At 40.6% G+C, this 25,046-nt stretch overlaps 1 protein-coding gene across 1 annotated transcript in view; it reads left to right on the top strand.

Annotated features, from left to right (window-relative positions):
• LOC126293383 (ras-related protein Rab-27A-like) overlaps nt 1-25,046 on the top strand; it is a 90,009-nt gene that overhangs the window by 55,289 nt on the left and 9,674 nt on the right. The window contains exons 5-6 of the mRNA XM_049986590.1: nt 9,329-9,441; nt 23,149-23,380. Coding sequence (XP_049842547.1) covers nt 9,329-9,441; nt 23,149-23,368 — 333 coding nt within the window. The 3' untranslated portion in view covers nt 23,369-23,380. The remainder of the gene's footprint in view (nt 1-9,328; nt 9,442-23,148; nt 23,381-25,046) is intronic.

The raw sequence follows: 25,046 nt of genomic DNA, 5'->3' as shown, positions 1-25,046 counted from the left end.
TTCCATGTACCTGTCTGAATATGTTTCGTGTCACGTCGGGCTAAGCTGAAGAAAGTAAACGAGTTGCAACAGTGTTTCAACAACACAGATCAGTTTTTTGTTTGTGTGTCATTGGAGGTAACTGAGTGAGTTGTGACTTTCTGCAATAGTAGGAGCTCACAAATGGGAGCAGAGATTGTTAGAGAGATTCCACAGACCTTACATATGTGCACTATTAGTGGTGTTGTTATCAGAGTGGCGATATCTATTTGAAACCTGGAAAGTTGGAAATCTGTGAGGAAATTGAATTTACTAAAAGAGTGGGGAATTTCAGGGAATCTGGAATGCCTCGAGAAAATGTAAGAGATTCTAGGGAGAGTTGAAATGTTTGTTGATGGAAAGAAATGTTCTGCATCATTTTGTTACAGATCACTTTGAGGTTCTGTTTCGGAAAAATCTATTGTGGAGTCACTTAAGGAAAAGTGAAGGAGGGCACTGAACTGTTGTAATGTTTGTTGCTGATTCACGGTTAACTCCAGCACACTCACCAACCTCAGGTATCTCTGTTGCTGTCGGTGGATTCCCAGGGACACAGTGAGTGTAACACAGTGTAAGGTGCAAGTGAAAATGTGCCACATAACTGTAAATCTGTCACTTGTACAAAAGCAGAGCTGTTTCTTTCCATTTTGTTTTTAATTGTGTAAAAAAATATAACTTTTGATCCATATTTGAACAAATATGGTTTTGTAGGTCGGCATAGACTATTCAGTCTTCAGATCCCTTTCACTATTATCAGTGCAGAACAGTACTTCGCCAACTTTCTCTCTGTGTCACACTTAACAACAACAACGACTGTAGTGTGAAGAACATCCAGTTTGAAATGCACATCATTACCATCAGTCTATTGATATTACATTATAATGTTGTGTCCAATCACCTGATCCCTTCCTTTAGTTAGGTTATGCCATAAAATTTCTTTTCTCCTCAGTTTGATACAGTAACTCATGATTAGTTACATAATGTTCAACATTCTTCTGCAGAATCACACGTCAAAAGCTGCTGTTATTTTCTTGTCTGAACTGTTTATTATACATATTTCAGTACTGAACAAAGCTACACTACAGATCAGTAACTTCGCAAAATACTTCGTAAGACATACATTTGTAATCAATGTTGCCAGTCTGCATTCTATATCCTCTCCATTTCACCCATAATCACTTATTTTATGGGACAAATAACAAAACACCTCTACTACTTTTAGTACCTCTGTTTATAATACAATTCTTTCAGCAGTTCCTGATTTAATTGGACTATGTTCCATCATCCTTGTTTTGCTTTTGTTGGTATTCATCTTGTAACCTCTCTTAAAGATACTGTTCATTCTGTTCAGACAATATTCCAAGTCTTCTGCCATCATCATCATTATTTCATCGTTTATTGCACATACTCAGGCCATTCTCTGACAGAATTACAATTAGTGACAATGGATCTAAAAAAGAATGCCAAATGAGTTAAAAAGATAGCAGTAATGCAGCAAAAATTAATGTACAACTTGCATAAAAGGCTAACTGGATTTGTAAGGTTAATGAAAAGGGAGCAGTGGTTCAGAAGGGAGTGAGACAGGGTAGTAAAAATTTGCTGAAGAAATTAAAATTCAGGGAGGAGAAGTAAATGACGACTTATTTTTATAAATAACTTTTCTGCTAGCAGTCATGATTTTCTTTTACTTATATTTTCCCCAATGCATTTTGGGAAATGTTTACCATTTTCAAGTGCATTTTTCTCTGTGCTCTGTGCCATTTTTTCATAAAGTTATTGATATGTGAGGTTCTGCCTTGTTATGTTGGCTTTATTGCGGTACAGGATGAAGAAAAAATGCCGCATTTGGAGGTTGGCACGCGATTCCTCATCCAGATTTGAGACAAAAGCTTATTTGTGAAAATCATATCAGGTGCACTTTAAAAACACATGTATGAAAACGAGAAGCTGGAAACACTGTCACATAATGCAGCACGTTGGAATGTACAGAGGAATGTGTATCACCCCGCATTACAATACAAGATGTCATAACTCGCTGAATAGACTGCTGCTCCACCATGGAGCTAGGATTCGAATCCTCATCATGTTAAATTTCCCCTCCCCCCCCCCCCCCCCCCCCACACACCCTCCTTCCTTAGTTCTTGTCATTTATAAGTAGGACTTCATTTTGTCACATGACAGTAGCCTATCACATGACAGTGGGATCCATTAAAATGCATGTGTGTGTCTACTAACCACGCAGTGCACAACCATAGCTGGTCCTGTCAAGTTGATGTGGGGTGGTTGCCTGATGGAGTAAGAAAGCAATGAATATGCTTTTGGTACTGGATGCATCTGATAACCAAGCTGCTGCTTGTGGATATGCTGCATAGTGCCCTCAAAGGTGCTATCACAATCAGAATGCTTTTTGTTGCCTGGAGCAACACCTCTGGGAAACCGGTAATCTTCATTCACAAGTAATGGGCAGAGTGTAACAATATTATAAAATGGATAGTTGCTACCCACCACATAGCAGAGACGCTGAGTCGCAGACAGGCACAACAAAGTGAAGGTCTTGTTGGTCGAAGCTATCCACAATTCAGCATCTCTGCTATGTGGTGAGTAGCACCTATCATTTTCATAATATTATTACAGGCCATCCTGAATTTGGAATTGTTTGATTTTGAATGATGTACAGAAGCTGTCCAAGGACTAAACGTACTCCACAAACAGAAAATGTGATTCATGAAACCATTCACTAGTCACCTCGGTGAAGTACCCATGATGTTGTGAAGCAGTTCCAAATATCTCAGAGGTGGGTTGTTTAAATGATGTTCAATTAAAAACTGCCACTGTGTTATGACACATCAACCCAATACAAGCGGCCAGAATACCATATTTGACGAGTACAGTTTTGTGAATGGCTTTTGCACCAAGTGGAAGATAATGAACATTTTAGAAATAACATGACAGCTTCACTTGTGAAGTTATTTTCCACTTCCACAACAGACAATTTTGGTCAGAACACAACCATGCATGTCATCTGTGAATGTGAATTTCAGGTATGCTGTGGCATAAACCTGTGGGCTGGAGTCGTGCAGGGAGACCTTTTGGAACCTTACCTATTACCAGACAAGTTGAAAGTGTCACTGCATTGTATGTTTCTTTGCAATACTTTGCCTGACGCATTAAAAAAAGGTTCCACTTGGTGTTCCATGACCGCTATGGTTTCAGTACAATGGCACACCTCCACACTTTGGAATGAATGTTTGTAACTTTTGAAATGAAGCATTTCTGGGGGAAAGAGGTAGTCATTATGGTCCATTGTTCTGGTTTCCACATTTCCCAGATTTGGTATTTCTTAATCCAGTAGATTTTTATTTGTGGGCACATTTAAAGGAACAAGTTTAAAGTACTTCACTCACAGATGTACACAACCTAATAGCTCACGTGCAGGCTGCTTCGGCAGTGGTGGATGCAGGTGTCCAGCAAAGTATGATATAGTGAGTGAAATGTTTGAAAATGCAAAGTGGTCGGTTTGATTATCTTCTCTAAAGTGAACATTGCCCATATCTTTGTACGTACCAGCTCTGTGAAGATGAGCCTGGATGACAAAAGTACAGAATAGAATTATTGCACATAGCATAATGTACAATCTATTGTAGCCTACCTCATTGGATACAGACGATGTTGATGTATCCACTACTATTCTCTTTTGGCTTTATTTATGTATTGGACAAAACAAAGTGGTTGTTTACATCTGTAAGAAGTTAATTCATGTCTTAAATGTTTAAATAAAGGTAACAGTAACAGAAAGAAATACTCAAGGTACTGTAACTGAAAATAGTGTTTGGCTTGAATGTGACTCGAAAATTACCGAGCCTGCATATCTGTCCCCCAAGGCATTGCCTCGTCTCGCTGAGGTAATGGTACAGCTCCAGTACAGTGTAGAGTTGTTGCTACCTGTTCTTGGCCATGCTGCACACAGTTGTAGAGTTGCCAGAGTCTCTTGTTTTGAAACTGCATTTCTATTAAACCTGTTAGTGGGACTAGGGTTTGCTAGATTCACTTTTGTCTCAAGTTGGGATGAGGAATCGTATGCTGACTGCCAATTTGGAATTTGTCTTCTCCCTGTATATCAAAATTGCATTGAAGTGAATATAACAAAGCAGGAAGTCACATTTGCACATAGAAAAACACAGTTGAAAATGAGAATCATTTCCCAAATGCTTCTTGTAAAATATAAATTAAAGAAAAATGTGGATGGCTGCAGAATTTTTTTTTTATAAACATACCCATCACAAACCATTTCTAATAAATCAAATCAGAAGACATAAATATTTTGAGGTTTACTGACAACATTGTAATTCTGTCAGAGACAACAGTTGACTTGGAAGAGCAGTTGAATGGCATGGATGGAACCTCAAAACAAAGGTAACGAAATGTAGTCAATTAAATTAGGCAGTGCTGACAAACTGAGGCATTGAAAGCAGTAGATGAGTTTTGGTATTTCTGTAGCAAAATAACTGAAGGTGGTCAAACAAGAGAGAATATAAGAGGCAGACTGGCAATAGCAAGAAAAACTTTTCTTAAAATGAGAAATTTGTTAACATGAGATATAATTGTTTTTCATTTCCTGAAGGTGTATGTCTGGAGTGGAACCTAGTTGCAAACTGGAACATGGACAATAAACAATTCGAACAGGAAAGGTGTTGAAGCATTTGAAATATGTCAAGGTTATATGGGCAGATAGTGCAGCACACCAACAGATACTGAATCAAATTGGCCAAAACAGTGATTTATGGCATATCTAGTTTAAAAGCAAATTCACTTGGTAGGCCCTTCCTTAAGGTGTCAAGAATCATAAATTTGCTAGCCTACGAAGTGTGAGATTGAAAATTTTAGAGGGTGACCAGTGTTTGAATACAGTAAGCAGGTTCAAATTTATGTAGGCTGCAATAGTTATGCATAGATGAAGAGGCTTGCATAAGATGGACTAGCATTGATAACTTCATCAAATCAGGCTTAAGGTTTAAGACAACATTGATTAAGGAAATTACAAAGCCATCCAAAAGGGGCCAGAGATTTAATCATATCATTCATCAGCACCAAAAAGCACTGCAAGATGTGCTTTTGGAAGTATAACAGCACAAGCACAGGAAAACAAATGTGCATCAGAGGTGCGTTGTGGAATGAGAGCCAAGTTTTGCCCACACTGGCAACACCTCATCGTCTCATCGGAGTTGGGCAGTGAATACATGCGAGGTCACTGCTGGGTACATCTGAAGAAGACAACCATGTCAGTCATTAAAGTATTGTTCACAGAATGGGATCAACAACTCTGACACAAACCCTAAAATATGCCATCGATCATTTGCATTGAGAAAACTTTATAAACCATATCACTGGGAGGGAGTTTTAGCATATGCACACAGCATAGTTACGAAGGACTGCACACCTCCTGTTCTTGGGTACCTCCAGAGATCAACCAGCTAACTCCTAATGCTATAGTTTGACTGAACATGCTTAACTGTTACAATGGAAACTCCAGGTAAGAATATCAACAATCTAGGAAAAAAATAGATTGCTACTTACCAGAAAGAAGACACTTTAAGTTGCTTACATGGACAGTAAAAGGCACCTACACAGAGCTTTTGGCCACAGCCTCCATTGGCTAAAGAGAAACAGAAAAACACACATCATTCATACACACAAGCAAGCACACCTCTTGCACACATGACCGCCATCTCTGGCAGCTCAGAGCAGAATGCCATTCTGGCTTGAGCTGGTGATCATCTGTGCATGAGGTGTGCTTGCTTGTGTGTATGAATGGTATTTCTCTGTTTCCCTTTTGCTGATGAAGGATGTGGCCGAAAGCTCTGTGTAGGTGTCTTTTAATTATCCCTGTAAGCAACTTAGATTGCTACTTACCATAAAGAAGACACTATCTTTTCCTACCATTGTTGATACTTAACTATAATGTTAGGCAGGTTCATGTGAAATTTACAGTATACTGCCAGATTAATTCTCTGCATTTTCATTTGTGCAATCATCATATATGTTAGAAGTTCACATCATTTGCACAACTGAAGGTAAATAAGGACAGAAAGTATACATAGTTGCTAACAAAGAGATAGAGGGGCTGGCCAGTGCTTACCTCAGCTCAATACAGCCAATAGATACACAAAAAACAACCGAAAATTTAAGTTCCTAGCTTTCGGAATAAATGTTCCTCCATCAGGGAGGAGAGAGGGGAAAGAAAGGGAAGAAGGGAAAGTGGATTTAGTTACTGACAACCCAGGTAATGAAGCAACAGGGAAAGGAAAACAGGGAAGGTAGCAAGGATGGAGGCATGGTTGTCAGAGGGAAGCCAAAGATATTCTACTGTAGGTACTGTGCCAGCTTCAAACCAAATAGCATGCATACAGAAGTAAAGAGGTGTATAGTATAAAGATGTAGGATGAAAAGATGCATGAATGGCTAAAGAGGAAAGGGAAAGAGGAGAAGACTGAAAAGCAAATGGGAGTGAGGTCGTTTAACGTAGGTTCAGTCCAGGGGGATGGCGGGATGAAAGGATGTGCTGGAGTGCAAGTTCCCACCTCCGCAGTTCAGAAGGACTGGTGTTGGGTGGGAGAAGACAAATGGCACATACGGTGTAGCAGGTTCCTAGGTCCCTAGAATTATGCTGGAGGGCATGCTCCGCTACTGGGTATTGGACATCTCCTAGGTGGACAGTTCGTCTGTGTCCGTTCATGCGCTCAGCCAGTTTAGTTGTTGTCATACCAATGTAAAAGGCTGTGCAGTGCAGGCAGGTCAGCTGATAAATGACATGTGTAGTTTCACATGTGCCCCTGCCTTGAACTGTGTATGTTTTACCAGTAGCGGGGCTGGAGTAGGTGGTTGTGGGGGGATGCATGGGGCAGGTTTTGCAGCAGGGTCGACGAAAGGCAACTCTGGGTGGTGTGGGGAGAATTTTGTCAAGGGATGATCTCATTTCAGGGGTTGACTTGAGAAAGTGATATCCCTGGCGGAGTAATTTATTGATGTATTTGAGGCCAGGATAATATTGGGTGACAAGGGGGATGCTTCTGTGTGGTCTGAGGGTAGGAATATTGTTGTTGGACGGGGAGGAATGTATTGCTCGGGAGATCTGTTTGTGGACAAGGTCTGCAGGATAGTTGCGGGAGAGGAAAGCACTGGTCAGGTTATTGGTGTAATTGTTGAGGGATTCGTCACTGGAGCAGATACTTTTGCCATGAATACCTAGGCTGTAGGGAAGGGAGCGTTTGATGTGGAATGGATGGCAGCTATCAAAGTGAAGGTACTGTTGTTTGTTGGTGGGTTTGATATGGACAGAGGTGTGGATGTGAGCTTCAACAAGATGAAGGTCAACATCCAGGAAGGTGGCTTGGGTTTTGGAGAAGGACCAGGTGAAATTCAGTTTCGAAAAGGAGTTGAGGTTATGGAGGAAATTAAGGAGTGTTTCTTCACCATGAGTCCAGACCACAAAGATGTCATCTATAAACCTATACCAGGCCAGGGGAAGCAGCTGTTGGGTCTTCAGGAAAGCCTCCTCCATGCGGCCCATGAAGAGGTTGGCATAGGACGGAGCCATCCTGGTTCACATGGCAGTTCCCCTGATTTGTTTGTAGGTCTGGCCTTCAAAAGTGAAGTAATTATGGGTGAGGATGAAGTTGGTAACTGTGATAAGGAATGAGGTTTTTGGAAGATCTTTGGGTGGGCGTTGGGAGAGGTAGTGCTCAAGGGCAGAGAGACCATGGGTGTGTGGGATGTTTGTGAAAAGGAATGTAGCATCTATGGTGACAAGAAAGGTTTCAGGTGGGAGAGGAGTGGGAATGGATTTAAGGCGTTCTAGGAAGTGGTTTGTGTCCTTGATGTAGGATGGGAGTCTGCGGGTGATAGGTTGGAGGTGTTGGTCTACCAGAGCTGAGATACAATATTCCCAGACTACCTTCTCTACCCAGCAGTTCCTACCCCTGTAACTGACCCCGCTGCAAAATCTGCCCCATGCATCCCCCCACAACCACCTACTCCAGCCCCGCTACTGGTAAAACATACACAGTTCAAGGCAGGGGCACATGTGAAACTACACATGTCATTTATCAGCTGACCTGCCTGCACTGCACAGCCTTTTACATTGGTATGACAACAACTAAACTGGCTGAGCGCATGAATGGACACAGACGAACTGTCCACCTAGGAGATGTCCAATACCCAGTAGCGGAGCATGCCCTCCAGCATAATTCTAGGGACCTAGGAACCTGCTACACCGTATGTGCCATTTGTCTTCTCCCACCCAACACCAGTCCCTCTGAACTGCGGAGGTGGGAACTTGCACTCCAGCACATCCTTTCATCCCGCCATCCCCCTGGACTGAACCTACGTTAAACGACCTCACTCCCATTTACTTTTCAGTCTTCTCCTCTTTCCCTTTCCTCTTTAGCCATTCGTGCATCTTTTCATCCTACATCTTTATACTATACACCTCCTTACATCTGTATGCATCCTCTTTGGTTTGAAGCTGGCACAGTACCTACAGTAGAATATCTTTGGCTTCCCTCTGACAACCATTCCTCCATCCTTGCTACCTTCTCTGTTTTCCTTTCCCTGTTGCTTCATAACCTGGGTTGTGAGTAACTAAATCCACTTTCCCTTCTTCCCTTTCTTTCCTCTCTCTCCTCCCTGATGAAGGAACATTTATTCCGAAAGCTAGGAACTTAAATTTTCGGTTGTTTTTTGTGTATCTATCGGCTGTACTGAGCCGAGGTAAGTACTGGCCAGCCCCTCTATCTCTTTGTTAGTAATTGTTTCACATCTTTGTATGAGATTTTCCATTAATTAGTATACATAGTTGAATACCTATTCAGATTTTGCAACTGATCACTTCTTTCATGTAATGTGTGGAGATGATGAAGTTGAGAAATATTTTAATCATGTGAGCTGTCTTGAATACCTTGTCACTATTATAACTAAGAAAAATAATTATAGCAATAATGCAAGGAATAAAGGTAGCCACTAACTGCACGGTTGTGGCACTGAGCGGTGGATGCTGCATGTTTTACCAGGGAAGATCTATAATATTTGCAAACAAGCTATTCCTTAATTTTTACAGGATATTAATGCATGGAATTTTCTTTAATTTTTCAGCATCTTTTCACATTAAATCTTCTGATGGTCTTAAAAAAAATGTATGTTGCTACAGTATTATCTAACAACAGAACTGTAATAAAAGCATAATATTATCAGAATAAAGCTTGCACATTTTGGTTTTGTGCTTTGGTGCCAGCAGTTTTATTGTGCGGATTTTCAGACACATGCCTACTGTGAGGACCCTGATGTTGTGTTGTGTGGGAACAAATGCGACATGGAAGACAGGAGAGTGATATCGGAACAGAAGGCGAAAGAAATGGCTGAAAGATATGGGTAAGAAACCTATACCAAATCCTGTAGATTTAATAATAGTTTCGCGTGATTACAGCTATGGTATTACAAAACATCCTATCATCAGTACATCTTCTGTGGTTACAACCAGTTCCTTGTTTCCACTCCCTTCTCCTGCTTATTAATTTTCTGTTTATTAGTTAACTCTGTTAATGCCCAGAAGCAGATATATTAAGGTTGTAGTGTAATGTGAGATTCTCTGGAATAACATGTTCCACTAATATCCTCCTGGGGTGACAAAAGATGCTCGTGAACATAGGAAATGTAATTTAGGTAGTTAGTAGATAGCGAACATGCAGCTGTGTGCGCTTAGTGTTGATATGTGCAGAAATGATGAACAAAATGTGCACACAGGACATCAGCAAAGTGCAATGGCAATTGGGCTTCTCCCCCTGTTGTGAAGGGTCACTTACACTTTCGTGTTATGGCTTGGAAGTGTTTTGGATAGCAGAGAGAAATAGGAGCTGCCTAAAATATAAATGCCCCAGAAAACAATTGAAAATGTTTTAAGTCTGAAATGAGATGTGATCAGAAAGTTACAGGATTTATTTTTAAAAAAATCTTGTTGGTACACATGTTCCTGGTGTATGTTTGCAGTTTTGGCTGTTTTTAATATTTGATTTATTGTTAACAATCAAAACAGTTATACATGTTTTGTAGTGATCAGCAAATTTTTACTTTCAAAAAAGGTGGATCTAAGAACTGCATTACATTTTGCTTGAAAAAGGAAATAAGTGCAGCACAGCATTCAAAATGTTGACTGTGCTTTGCCAAACCTGTTATGAGTAAGACAATAGTTTGAGTGATATAAACTTCTCAAAGAGGGTCAAGAATATGAAGAAGATAATGACCTGAGCACGTCATTTACAGACAGCAGAAGTAAAGAAAATGGTTCTGGAAAATCTCCAGATCAACGTCAGAGAGGTTGCTCATGATGTCAGCAAATCCTTTGGTTGGTGCAATGCAATTTTTACAGATTATCACTATTATTATTATTATTATTATTATTATTATTATTATTATTTGAGAATGAAACATGTTGTGCCAAAGTTTGTTCCGAAATTGTTGAATGTTGACCATAAATGATATCATGTAGACATCGCTCAGGAATTGCTGAATGACGTCAACAAGGATCGAGAACTCTAAAAAATGTTGTTACAGGTGACAGAACGTGTGTGTATGTGTAGGACATCGAAACCAAGTCAAATTCTTCCCAGTGGAAAAGCCTGAAGAGCCAAGACTGAAAACAATTCCAAGAAGTTCAATCATGTGTGAAAGTTCCTCTGACTCTTTCTTCAATTACAGTGGGATAATTTGCATGAAGCAATCCAAAGAAAATGACCAAAATTGTGGTAAAACCATTCATGGAAATTGTATCATGAAAATGCTCCCACTTACACCTCCATGCTTGTTCATGATTATTTGGAAAAAAAAAACTGTTATGTTGCCTCAGCTACGAAATTTGCAGGACATGACCCCTGCAACATCTTTCTATTTCAGAGGCTGAAGAGGACCATGAAAGGATACCGTTTTGCCACCAGTGATGAAGTACATCAGAATTGCTGAAGGAACTGAACACCATAATGAAAAATATGCTCCAGGAGTGCTTTCAAGATTGGAAAAAGTGCTGATGCTAGTGTGTTATATTTGAGGGGGAATTCTTTTAAGGTGACAAAGTTGATGTTGATGAACAAATGAAGATTCTTTAAGGAAAACAAAAATTACCGTTACTTTTGATCATACCTGGTATATAACTTGAACTAATATAATCTTGGACGTGTTGTCATAAGATTCACTCAGTATATGATGCTCAAGTTTATGTGAGATCTGATCACCCAACTGTGTAATGGTTTTACTAGTGCATCTAAATACAGAAGAGTGCTTTTGAAAGCACTTGCATTATTTCATAGTCAGTTGACGCAGTTGTGAGCTCTCTTACAGCCCTCGACGCTCTGCAGGCAGTGAAGAAGCCCATACAGTATAATTAGTAAAACTGAGTGGCAAGTCTGCAGCTGCAAGTGAAGATGAAAGTAAGGTCAAAGCTGAGCATGAGAACCATTGGTGTTTCATTGAGGACAGGAAAGAATGATCATTATTACTTGTGAATTATTTATTAACAAGTTTATGTAACTGTATACATTAATGAGGCAGCAATTGCAACATCAAGGCATTATTGACTGTAAGAAAGACATCAACCAAGAAGCAATTATGTTCACACCTCCAGTTTCTCTTTCTGTTGTTTAGGACCATTCCAATTTGAATTCTTTATCTTTTGTAGCTCCTTCCTTGTCTTCCAGTATTCCTTCATTGTTTCATTGTGTTTCTTTTCTTTCTTCCATGGAGAACTCAGTCTTTAAAACTTTTCTCTTGCATCAATTCTTCTCCATTTATTTTGTTTCTTTACAAGTATTTATTGAATCCAAGTGATTTTTTACTTTTGTCCTTAAAGATATGTGAGAATCAGCTTAGTTACTTGTTTATCATCAATTCGGTAATAATAGTAGAATCTCCCCCCCCCCCCCCCCCCACCAATGAACAATGGACCTTGCTGTTGGTGGGGATGCTTGCGTGTCTCTGTGATACAGATAGCCGTACCGTAGGTGCAACCACAACAGAGGGGTATCTGTTGAGAGGCCAGACAAACGTGTGGTTCCTGAAGAGGGGCAGCAGCCTTTTCAGTAGTTGCAAGGGCAACAGTCTGGATGATAGACTGATCTGGCCTTGTAACAATAACCAAAACGGCCTTGCTGTGCAGGTACTGCGAATGGCTGAAAGCAAGGGGAAACTACGGCCATAGTTTTTCCCGAGGCCATGCAGCTTTACTGTATGGTTAACTGATGATGGCGTCCTCTTGGGTAAAATATTCCGGAGGTAAAATAGTCCCCCATTCAGATCTCCAGGCGGGGACTACTCAAGAGGACGTCGTTATCAGGAGAAAGAAAACTGGTGTTCTACGGATCGGAGCGTGGAATGTCAGATCCCTTAATCAGGCAGGTAGGTTAGAAAATTTAAAAAGCGAAATGGATAGGTTAAAGTTAGATATAGTGGGAATTAGTGAAGTTCGGTGGCAGGAGGAACAAGAATTTTGGTCAGGTGACTACAGGGTTATAAACACAAAATCAAATAGGGGTAATGCAGGAGTAGGTTTAATAATGAATAGGAAAATAGGAATGCGGATAAGCTACTACAAACAGCATAGTGAACGCATTATTGTGGCCAAGATACATATGAAGCCCACACCTACTACAGTAGTACAAGTTTATATGCCAACTAGCTCTGCAGATGATGAAGAAATTGAAGAAATGTATGATGAAATAAAAGAAATTATTCAGATAGTGAAGGGAGATGAAAATTTAATAGTCATGGGTGACTGGAATTCGAGTGTAGGAAAAGGGAGAGAAGGAAATGTAGTAGGTGGATATGGATTGGGGCTAAGAAATGAAAGAGGAAGCCGCTTGGTAGAATTTTGCACAGAGCACAACTTAATCATAGCTAACACTTGGTTCAAGAATCATAAAAGAAGGTTGTACACATGGAAGAACCCTGGAGATACTAAAAGGTATCAGATAGATTATATAATGGTAAGACAGAGATTTAGGAACCAGGTTTTAAATTGTAAGACATTTCCATTGGCAGATGTGGACTCGACCACAATCTATTGGTTATGACCTCTAGATTAAAACTGAAGAAACTGCAAAAAGGTGGAAATTTAAGGAGATGGGACGTGGATAAACTGAAAGAACCAGAGGTTGTACAGAGTTTCAGGGAGAGCATAAGGGAACAATTGACAGTAATGGGGGAAAGAAATACAGTAGAAGAAGAATGGGTAGCTTTGAGGGATGAAGTAGTGAAGGCAGCAGAGGATCAAATAGGTAAAAAGACGAGGTAACAGAAGAAATATTGAATTTAATTGATGAAAGGACAAAATATAAAAATGCAGTAAATGAAGCAGGCAAAAAGGAATACAAACGTCTCAAAAATGAGACCGACAGGAAGAGAAAAATGGCTAAGTAGGGATGGCTAGAGGACAAATGTAAGGATGTAGAGGCTTATCTCACTAGGGGTAAGATAGATACTGCCTTCAGGAAAATTAAAGAGACCTTTGGAGATAAGAGAACCACTTGTATGAACATCAAGAGCTCGGATGGAAACCCAGTTCTAAGCAAAGAAGGGAAAGCAGAAAGATGGAAGGAGTATATAGAGGGTCTATACAAGGGCGATGTACTTGAGGACAATATTATGGAAATTGAAGAGGATGTAGATGAAGATGAAATGGGAGATACGATAATGCGTGAAGAGTTTGACAGAGCACTGAAAGACCTGAGTCGAAACAAGGCCCCCGGAGTAGACAACATTCCATTGGAACTATTGATGGCCTTGGGAGAGCCAGTCCTGACAAAACTCTACCATCTGGTTAGCAAGATGTATGAAACAGGCGAAATACCCTCAGACTTCAAGAAGAATATAATAATTCCAATCCCAAAGAAAGCAGGTGTTGACAGATGTGAAAATTACCGAACTATCAGTTTAATAAGTCATAGCTGCAAAATACTAACATGAATTCTTTACAGACGAATGGAAAAACTAGTAGAAGCCGACCTCGGGGAAGATCAGTTTGGATTCCGTAGAAATACTGGAACACGTGAGGCAATACTGACCTTACGACTTATCTTAGAAGAAAGATTAAGGACAGGCAAGCCTACGTTTCTAGCATTTGTAGACTTAGAGAAAGCTTTTGACAATGTTGATTGGAATACTTTCTTTCAAATTCTAAAGGTGGCAGGGGTAAAATACAGGGAGCGATAGGCTATTTACAATTTGTACAGAAACCAGATGGCAGTTATAAGAGTCGAGGGACATGAAAGGGAAGCAGTAGTTGGGAAGGGAGTGAGACAGGGTTGTAGCCTCTCACCGATATTATTCAGTCTGTATATTGAGCAAGCAGTAAAGGAAACAAAAGAAAAATTCGGAGTAGGTATTAAAATTCATGGAGAAGAAATAAAAACTTTGAGGTTTGCCAATGACATTGTAATTCTGGCAGAGACAGCAATGGACTTGGAAGAGCAGCTGAATGGAATGGACAATGTCTTGAGAGCGGTATATGGGATGAACATCAACACAAGCAAAACGAGGATAATGGAATGTAGTCGAATTAAGTCGGGTGATGCTGAGGGAATTAGATTAGGAAATGAGACACTTAAAGTAGTAAATGAGTTTTGCTATTTGGGGAGCAAAATAACTGATGATGGTCAAAGTACAGAGGATATAAAATGTAGACTGGCAATGGCAAGGAAAGCGTTTCTGAAGAAGAGAAATTTGTTAACATCGAGTATAGATTTAAGTGTCAAGAAGTCATTTCTGAAAGTATTCGTATGGAGTGTAGCCATGTGTGGAAGTGAAACATGGACGATAAATAGTTTAGACAAGAAGAGAATAGAAGCTTTCGAGATGTGGTGCTACAGAAGAATGCTGAAGATTAGATGTGTAGATCACATAACTAATGAGGAAGTATTGAATAGGATTGGTGAGAAGTTTGTGGCACAACTTGCCCAGAAGAAGGGATCAGTTGGTAGGACATGTTCTGAGGCATCAAGGGATCACCGATTTAGTATTGGAGGGCAGCATGGAGGGTAAAAATCGTAGAGGGAGACCAAGAGATGAATACACCAAGCAGATTCAGAAGGATGTAGGTTGCAGTAGGTACTGGGAGACGAAGAAGCTTGCACAGGATAGAGTAGCATGGAGAGCTGCATCAAACCAGTCTCAGTACTGAAGACCACAACAACAACAACAGTAGAAATCTCATCATCCTCATCGTTTTCATTATTTTTAGGATTCCATACCTCAGTCGGTAAAAATGAAATCCTTATAGGATTATTTGTTGTCCACCTGTCTCTCTGTGTGACTTTTCAAACCATTTTTCTCAGGAATGGATACATGTGTCAAGTTGAAATTTGTCACATATTAAGGGCTATGGTCTCCTGGTGAAGTAAAAAATTGAGGCGTCTAAGTCATTGCAGTGGAAAGATATGGCTATTTATGTCGCATATTTTGATACTCACAAACTTATTCATTAAAAATTATAGGTCACATCCTCTTGACATAGAATCTTTAGAATCTTGAAATTTGACAATAAGAAACATTTCACAGTATAAGTAAAGGAAAAAATGGAAAAATTATTAATTTGTAATTATATTACACAAGAAAAGTGTCCTTTTGTCATTTTTTATCCAATAAATTAAAACATTCTCGAAAGTTTTGGGATCCTTGGATCGATATTTTGCTAGATCAGTGTCAGTAAGAGACAAAAATTGTTGACGTTACCAATCTCCAGAATGTGTGAACTGCATATATACTTGGTTAAGATTGTACAGTACCCTTGTTGTGAGAGTCCTTCTCGCACCTGGCCAATTTTTATTTTTTCTACATTCTGATAAATTTCATATTGATTACTTCATTTCCAAAACCTGGTGTTTATTTGCAGCCTAATATTTTCCTTATAATTCTCCTTCAAAATGCTTTTCATTTTTCAAGCTTTGCAAATTTTTCAGGCTCTTGAAAAACTGGAAGTGTGTAATTTATTAGAGCTTGGTTCTAAGCTTTTACTGACATTTGGGCATTCTGGTTCCACTGCTGAAGGTTTCTTAAAAAAATCCTAGGTGAATATTTTGTATTGTAGGTATTCTTAATTATTCTTTGAGTTCTTTCCATCTTGGACATCCTTTCCTTTATAGCAGATTTTATAAACATTTCTCCTGGATTGTTTCCCAAGAATACTTGACTTTCTGTACCTTATACTGTAGAATCAGTTGCTTATCTTACACAATTTTGGTGGACATTTCATATTTATCATAGTTTGGTTTCTGTGGAGAGATTCATAAGCCTGTCGAGATTGCTGTCTCTTTTGGAGGATTGATTTGATATGCTTGCAGAAAGATGCACAATTTATTGCAACAGCTTTATTCTTGACATCTTGAGGTGTTGGGTATGCTGTTGGATATCGGCATCGTTCTTGAATGATATTTCGACAGAGTGACTCGTCTTCTGTCCAAACTATTGCTATTTGTTGATTGTCTACATTTTGATAGTACAAGGAGAAATAAAATAAACAGAGAGAAATGGTTTACATCAATTTTCATTTTTTGCTTGTTATCTAAGTCAGTCATCTGTGGTAGCACTGTTTCACTCATTATCACTGGTATCATTATCTGGGAGCATAGTTTCATCTAAAAAGTGGGAGGCAAGAAAAGAGGCAGTGTATTTCTGTATATGACCTGCAATGAAATTTATAATTTTCATTGTCACAAGTATTTGGCCATTTCTTCCAAATATATTGTTATTTCTGATGTTATGATCAAGGTGGAACCTGAGAACACAGCCATTTTGTTAAAAAATACATAGCAGATTCTGCATGTACATCATTGTGAGAATGCAACAACATCCCTCTGTCTCTCACTTCTTAACGCATTGTCTGCCCACTGCTCTCTCATTGGCTGTGTAGAACAAGCTGTGACACATTCTTCCCTTTCGTGCCCGTCATACCTCACAACGAGTGTTGACAGCATTGCTGCTCGATACATGTAAGTACACCACTGGCCCGTATCTTGAATCTTACAGTTTCCTCCATAAATGTATATTATTGTCTTTCTTTCAATTTTAAAGTCAATTCAATACTGATTACAAATGGTTTCATGCAAAATGCAGATTAAACACAGTAGATCTTTATAAAAAGTCAATGAACGTAGTGTACTTCCTCATAATTGGCTGCACAATAAAATTTGCTAGCCGCTCACTACTCCCTTCCCCACATTTGTCCTAGTTCCCAGCTGAGTTGGTGTCACTGGTCCCCCTACAACCCTTCCCAATTCTTCAAAATAAACATGTTCAAATGGCTCTAAGCACCATGGGATTAACACCTGAGGTCATCAGCCCCTAGTCTTAGAACTACTTAAACCTAATCCATTAAATTTCGGGCATGCAGCCGTGCAAATAAAATTTCTTCTACTGATATTTTGGCCGCGTATCGTCCGGCCATCTTCAGAGCGAGTCACAGTCTTGTGACTCACTCTGAAGATGGCCGGACGATACACGGCTTAAACATCAGTAGAAGAAATTTTATTTGCGCGGCTGCACGCCGAAATTTAATGGATTATTCATTACGCTGCGAGAAGTTGAAAATGCATACTTAAACCTGACTTAACCTAAGGACTTCACACACATCCATGCCTGAGGCAGGATTCAAACCTGCAACCGAAGCAGAAGCATGGTTCTGGATTGAAGCGCCTAGAACCGCTCGGCAACAGCGGCCGGCAATAAACATGTATGTGGCCTCAATTGCTGAAGCTTCATCTGTGAATGCAAGATGATCTCTGCATTAATCTGTTACAGGAGGTAAAAATCTTTAACTCGGCAGCAATAATTTAATCTGTGAAAGTAAAATGACACTGTAACTTTTGAATGATGAATTTATGAAAAAAAAGCCTTGTCTTACGATTGGGGAAATATTGTGTAATTGGATCTTTAACAAAACTGAATGATTGAAAGTCAGGATACTATTAAAAGCAATATTATGAAAAGGGTAGATTGCTATTCACCACATAAAGGTTGTGTTGAGTCACAGACAGGATAATGAAAAGACTACTAAACATTTAAGCTTTCAGCTAAAAGGTCCCCTTTGGAAATAGAAACCATGCTTGTGTGAATGTGTGTCTGTTATCTATTTCCGAATAAGGCCTTTACATTTTGAGTTTTGATGTGATTATGTCATATGCTTAGATTATATATATGTTTTTACAAAATGAAACTCTCTGTCATCTGAACTTTACAACTTGACCAAAAGAATGTATTTAAATTATGATGTAAATAAAATAGAAAGAAACTTCCACATGGGAAAAATATATTAAAAACAAAGATTCCAAGACTTACCAAGCGGGAAAGCGCCGGCAGACAGGCACATTAACAAAACACACAAATACACACACAGAATTGCTAGCTTTCGCAACCGATGATTGCTTCTTCAGGAAGGAGAGGGAAGGACACCTGTCTGTGTATGTGCGGATGGATATGTGTGTGTGTATGTGTGTGTGTGCGAGTGTACACCTGTCCTTTTTTTCCCCTAAGGGTAGTCTTTCCGCTCCCGGGACTGGAATGACTCCTTACCCTCTCCCTTAAAACCCACATCCTTTCATCCTTCCCTCTCCTTCCTGAAGAAGCAACCATCGGTTGCGAAAGCTAGCAATTCTGTGTGTGTATTTGTGTGTTTTGTTAATGTGCCTGTCTGCCGGCGCTTTCCCGCTTGGTAAGTCTTGGAATCTTTGTTTTTAATATATTTAAATTATGAGACAGAATTGTTGAACGGTATTTATCTTCAAGCGTCAAAATATGTAGTACTCACAGTAGACACAGATAGAAGTAAAAGAAACACAGAATGCTAACTTTAGGAATTAGTAGTTCCTTCCTCAGGGAGTAGAGAGGGGTAGGTTCAGGAGGGATAAAAGGAAGAGCAGTTCACATAAATCACAAGTGGGTCCCTCTCATAATTTATTAGCTTTCTTGATTGTATTTTCCTTGGCTAGAACATGCATAAATTGTATCATCATTCATTTGGAAGTGATAGAACCATATACATTTTGCAAATCTCACAAATTCTCTCTTTGTCCCTACAAATAAGAGTGAACAAAATGTCATCTCATGTCAAAAACATTTCAAACAAATTAGCCAATATCTCACCAAGATAATAAGTAAAAGACCAGTGTGCTATGGAATAAAATCCCATGGCCCTAAAACTGTTGCATCGTTCTTCCATCTGTGCCATATTTTATCTACTGAGGTGCCCTGTCTACCAAAACACAGCTTCCACTCCAAACGCACTTTTAAGAACCACTGAAGCTCAGTCATGTGCTCAACCTTAGACAGTATGGTTATTCTCAAGTGTGAGAAGCATACAGAAACCTGAAGCTTCCTGACAGATTAGGGCTAAATTCCAGAACCCCAGGCACAAGTCAAACACGTAGGTCTAGGTAACTATAGATTTCTGTTATACTATAATAATATTAGCTCTGAGGTACTCTGTATGCAAAATTGAGTTGTAACTTTACAATGCAGCTTAATGTTCCATAGAATGTAGGCAACTCGCTGTGGAGTTTGGACTCGATGTGAATTCTGTGACAAAAAGTACCAGGTGCTGCGAAATGGACTTACCATATCTCTCCCGATTTTCTATTCTTTCTTCCCTCTTATTTCCTTTTTGTTAAATACCTACAATCTTTTGCACAGTTTATATCTTTTACATTAAGTTGTAATAGGATGCACAAAACATAACAGGCCTGTGGTTCATTCAGTTATCATTGCACTACCAGATAACATTGACTACACAAATTGTAAGCTAAAGGTTGTCCATAATTAAACTTCCAGTTTCAAAATACTGCAGAATGAGAAGGACTGTTCAGTATTATGTCAAACTTGAACAGTGTATTATTGATAGGGGGGGGGGGGGGGGGGGACTGGGGAATGTTGTTTGTTTGTGGGGGAGGGAATGAAAATTTTACCAATAGATGGCACTGTAAGCATCTTAGTGTGAATGTGGTTAGCTGCAAAAGACAGCTGAATTGCTATGTGATGGCTTTGGTTTGGGTTGTACACTACACCGCCCGTATTGATCAATATGCCTGACTGCATGAGTTCAGCAGCAGTCCCCAGTTGTGGCACTGTTAGTTAGGTAAACATATCCACCACGGCAAGGTCATAGCACATACGATGGGAAAAGTTGGGTTTTCATTGTCCTGTGCCGAAAACTACACAGAAACCAAAAATGACTTAGGCAGAATGAAATTTTCACTCTGCAGTGGAGTGTGCACTGATATCAAACTTTCTGGCAGATTAAAACCATTTTCCAGACTGAGACTTGAACTCGGAACCTTTGCCTTTCTTGGGAATGTGCTCTGCCAACTGAGCTACCCAAGCGCAACTCATGACCCATCTTCATAGCTTTAATTCCACCAGTACTTTGTCTCCTACCTTGCAAACATAACAGAAGCTCTGCTGCAGACCTTGCAGAACTAGCACTCTTGGAATAAAGCATGTTGTGAAGACATGGCTTAGTCACAGCTTTTGTGGTGAAATTTTCGCCCTTCAGCAGAAGTGTACTTATATGAAACTTCCTGGACTGGTCCTCAAACTCAGGACCTTTGCCTTTTGGGGGCAAATGCTCAACCTACTGAGCTACCCAAGCACAACTCATGACCTATCTTCACGGCTTTAATTCTGCCAGTACCTCATCTCCTACCTTCCAGACTTCAAAGAAGCTCTCTTGTAGACCTTGCAGAACTAGCAGTCCTGGAAGAAAGGATATTGAAGAGACATGGGTTTGCCACAGCCTGGGGGTTGTCCCCAGAACAAAATTTTCACTCTGCAGTGGAGAGTGATATGCTAGTGTTAGTTCTGCGAGGTCTGCAGGAGAGCTTCTGTGAAGTTTGGAAGATAGGAGACAAGGTACTGTTGCCATTAAAGCTGTGAGGATGGGTCATGAGTCATGCTTGTGTAGCTCAATTGATAGAGCACTTGCCCGCGAAAGGCAAAGGTCGCGTGTTCGAGTCTCGGTCAGGCATACATTTTAATCTGCCAGGAAGTTTCAAAATCACATGATTTCTAATTGTGATGAGACTGGTGCAAGTTATGTTCAATATCCAGTCCACTGTTTCCCGCCATCAGTTGAAATTGTGGAACAATTTTCTACAAAAGATCGGAGTGTCTTGAGGGTCACATTCAGAATGCATTCTGCAATGCGTGTGTGCTATTCAGGTGTGTTCATAATTGGAGAACTGAACACAAGATCTTTCAGGTGACCCCACAGCCAGAAGTTACATGGATTAATATCAGGTGATCTGGACAACCAAGCTGTAGGGAAATGGTGACTAATTATTCTAGCATTTCCAAAATGCCTCTGCAGCAGCTGTTTTGCTGGCTGTGCAGTGGCCATCTTCCATAAAAATGATCCTAACCACACTTCTGCACTGTTGAAGGGTTGGAATATCATTAGTGTGCAAAAGACACTCAAATCTTTTCCAAGTGATGATACAGGTAACACGACCCGTAAGACTCATCTCCTCAAAAAAATATGGCTCTGTGATAAACAATGCCATCAGCCCACCACACAGTAACCTTTCCGGGATGAAGTGGTACTGGTTGATCTTAGTGCTGATTTTCTGCTGCCCATATTCAACTGTTCTGAGTGTTGAGATATCCTTAGAGAGAAATGGGCTTCATATGTCAACAGAATGTCCGTGGCCATTCACTGTCCACTTCCATGGTAGCAAGATATTCCAGAGCCAACATTGGTCTTGCTGACAGGTCAGTAGAAAACAACTCCCAAATATGAATGATTTTGAGTGGATAGCAATGGTGGATTTCTCGTAGAATTTTATGCACCGTGCCCACAGGCATGTCCAGTGGTCGAACCATTTTCCGTGCACTGCACATTTACAGAACACTGCTCACCCCCTGGTGCAGTGCTGTGGCCACGGCTTCAGCAGACATCAGATTAACTGCCCCCCACCCTTCGACTGCCACATTTCATTTTTGAAGAACCAGTGTTTTCAAATTCTATAATTTTTGTGACGGCTCCCAAACCCAATGTCCTCAGCGGTACTTTTGGGGCAGCCACCACAAATTGTATAAAGCGTGGGTTGTAGCCAGGATGTAGCTATGTCTGTTGGCCAAAAAATAATTAATGACAAGAATTGCGCGCCAGCGAGAATGAGGAGATAACTTATCTGTATTTCTGACAAAACGTGCACCAGCAATAAAAGTCCAAGTAATATTCAAGAGTAATCCGTGTACTGAGCCTAGTCGAATACAATAGCAAATATCACACTGCAATGGCTCCGCTATAAACTCCACGAAAGGCTAACAATAGACAGTCGACAATAGACTGTCCGTCTCGGAGCCAGCGCTCCTCCTTATATGCAAAAGGCAGAGGGTGCTCCGGACCCGAGCTCAGCCATGGTGCGACCTTGTCCATCAGCAGTAATGCCCTGAGACGCCGATGGCCACAACAGGAGCAGTGGCCAGTGATGTCACCGTCAGAGCGCGCGTGCGCATATTGGTTGGTTGGCTGGTTGGGTCCGTGGATACAACAATAATCATTTTCTCCAGGCACTTTGCGGACATTGCGCCGGTGCCTTTTTTCATACTCTGGAGCATCCAGAACGTCTGCAGGGATACTGGCGCACAATTACCGTTCTTGTTAAAGAGCTTTACCCACAGCACGTGATTCTTCATTGAGACAGTCATGTTGAGCATCTCAGACGAAAAAAGAGGAACCCGTGCTGCGCGTCTGCTGATGTGCGTATTCTGATGATTACTGCACCATCTATTGGTCAGATTTTGTTAAATGTTTTCTTTGTTCCATGATATTTACCCCTGCATCAATAGTATGCTGTTCAAATCTGACATCATTCTGAGTAGTTGTTCTCTTTCTAGAACATTTTGAAATGAACTATAATTATGGGAACTGTGTATGTGACAATTATATATATTATTGTGATTTTGATTGTGAGCTGCATAATTAAATGACCTAGTGCCCATCACAGTATCTAGATAGTGCGCTGTGAAGTTTGTGCAGCAAATAAATAAATAGTTCACGGTGGCCCACTGCCACAGGTGTTCAGTCCAAATCGCACTTGCCCACAGGCTGGACTACCTGGAGACGAGTGCAGCGACGGGCCACAATGTGGCGCGGGCGGTCGAGCTGCTGGTGGAACGCGTGATGCGACGCATGGAGACGGCCGTGGACCGCGCGATGCTGCCAGGCCGGAGGGGCCGCCCCCGCCAGGAAGGAGACCCGAGTGGCCCCGGGGGCGGAGCCGGCGTGGCCTCAGGGGGCGGTGGGGGTGGGGGCTGCTCCTGCTGATCACTGGCCTCGGTGAGTGGCACAATCCCGTTTTCTCTGTCCAGTCAATTAACGGTGTACTTTTGGATGTTTGACGAGTTGTGGATTCCTTTTTCTCAGAACATTTAACACGTAGGCTATCACTAGGCTGGCAGCGGCAGACTGTCACAAGTCACTTGTTGTGCCAGCCAGTGGCCCTATGCTCTAAATGGTTTAGTACACTGTATCTTCAGATTCTGTTTTTCTAATGCAATTCCAGTCATGTACAGCTCAGCAATGAAATGTGTACTGTGGATGAATGCAGCCTGTACATGTGATATCAGTTGGTGATGTATTATTGGTTTATCCCCACCTTGCTGTTGTGGCTACTTACAGTTCTCCATGTCCATGCTGTATTTTCCTGTATTTCTTGATCGAGTTGATGGGGGCATAGGCATCTCGTTCGATGTTCTCAAGGAGCTGAAAAATATTACCACAACTTTGCTGTCTGACATCAGGAAATACCAAAGGCTACTGCCTTATAGTTACACAAGTATAAGATAAGATGAATAGAAAAGTGTGAAAGAAGTGCCAGGAGAATTACTTGCAAATTTCAAAACTCATCAAAGGTCTGAAGCTTTGGAACAGGTGAAGAAGGCAGTCACATTCTGTGAAACCTGGAACAAATGGGTCCACACAACTTTTTATTCCAAGATGCACTGATTACCATGTGCCTGCATCCTCTATTCTAATCACTTATTCAATAAATTGTATACTGTATGCCTGATCATTTCTTTTCTTTTTGTCTGTTGTTTACAAATTGTTTTTTATTTCTGATTCTTGCTGTGAGGTAACTAACCCACAGCATTTGGCATCGTCATGACTCACCGAGTTCACATGTGTCACTGAGATGTTATGTACCTGCAGGTGTCCTAGAGAGGCGTCTTTTATTTATTTTTTTATTTCAAGCTTTTGACCTGTAACAGGCACAAACAAGGATTGAGGAAAAAACTTTATTTTATTTATGCGATTTCTAAATTTTTGTATATTTTTGTGAGCTGTCGTGGCAATGTGGCCACATGCAGGTGCATGGAATCATGTGTGAGGATCTGCTGTATCTCCCAGTGACCTTGTAGCAGTCAAAATGTTAACAGTTACAGTGCTCATCTTGGAGGTAACTGAATAACCGTCAGTACCAGCTACTGGCTAGCTACCTTTTTTTAACTTGGTTAGGGTGTGTTCTGCCCAAGAGAAGCCTACTAGTACCATACAGATGCCTTAATACAAGGATGAAATGTCTGAGAATGCACAGGGTGGAGTGACAACAAGTGGGAGTATTGAGCTTGAGCAACTGTGGCAGACAGCTCAGGCACTACAGTTTTAGTCGCTATGGAGCATAGAGCATAGAGCATCTTGTGTTCATGTTTGAGCAGTTCTTTAGAAACAGTGACTCTGTGGTCACCGTTCAATGCCTTTTCCATCGAAAGTTCAATGTCGAACGTCAAGATGCAGTCCCAGATCCAAACACTGGGTTGCAGCATTTAAAAATACAGGATCTGTGCTGAAAAGGAAACCACCTTCTAGATGATCCATTCTGATTTAACTCCAGGAAGTGTAGACAGAGTGAGAAAGGCAGGTCTTGCTATTCCCAAACAATCCACTAGGCAACAGGCTGTATCACTGGGTATGTCGTATCAATTGCTGCATCGCATCTTACGTG

This window comes from Schistocerca gregaria, chromosome 10, assembly GCF_023897955.1.
Source record: "Schistocerca gregaria isolate iqSchGreg1 chromosome 10, iqSchGreg1.2, whole genome shotgun sequence".
NCBI classification, from domain to species: domain Eukaryota; kingdom Metazoa; phylum Arthropoda; class Insecta; order Orthoptera; family Acrididae; genus Schistocerca; species Schistocerca gregaria.
Note: the sequence above shows the minus strand (reverse complement) of the source record. Positions and strands in the feature narration are given on the sequence as shown.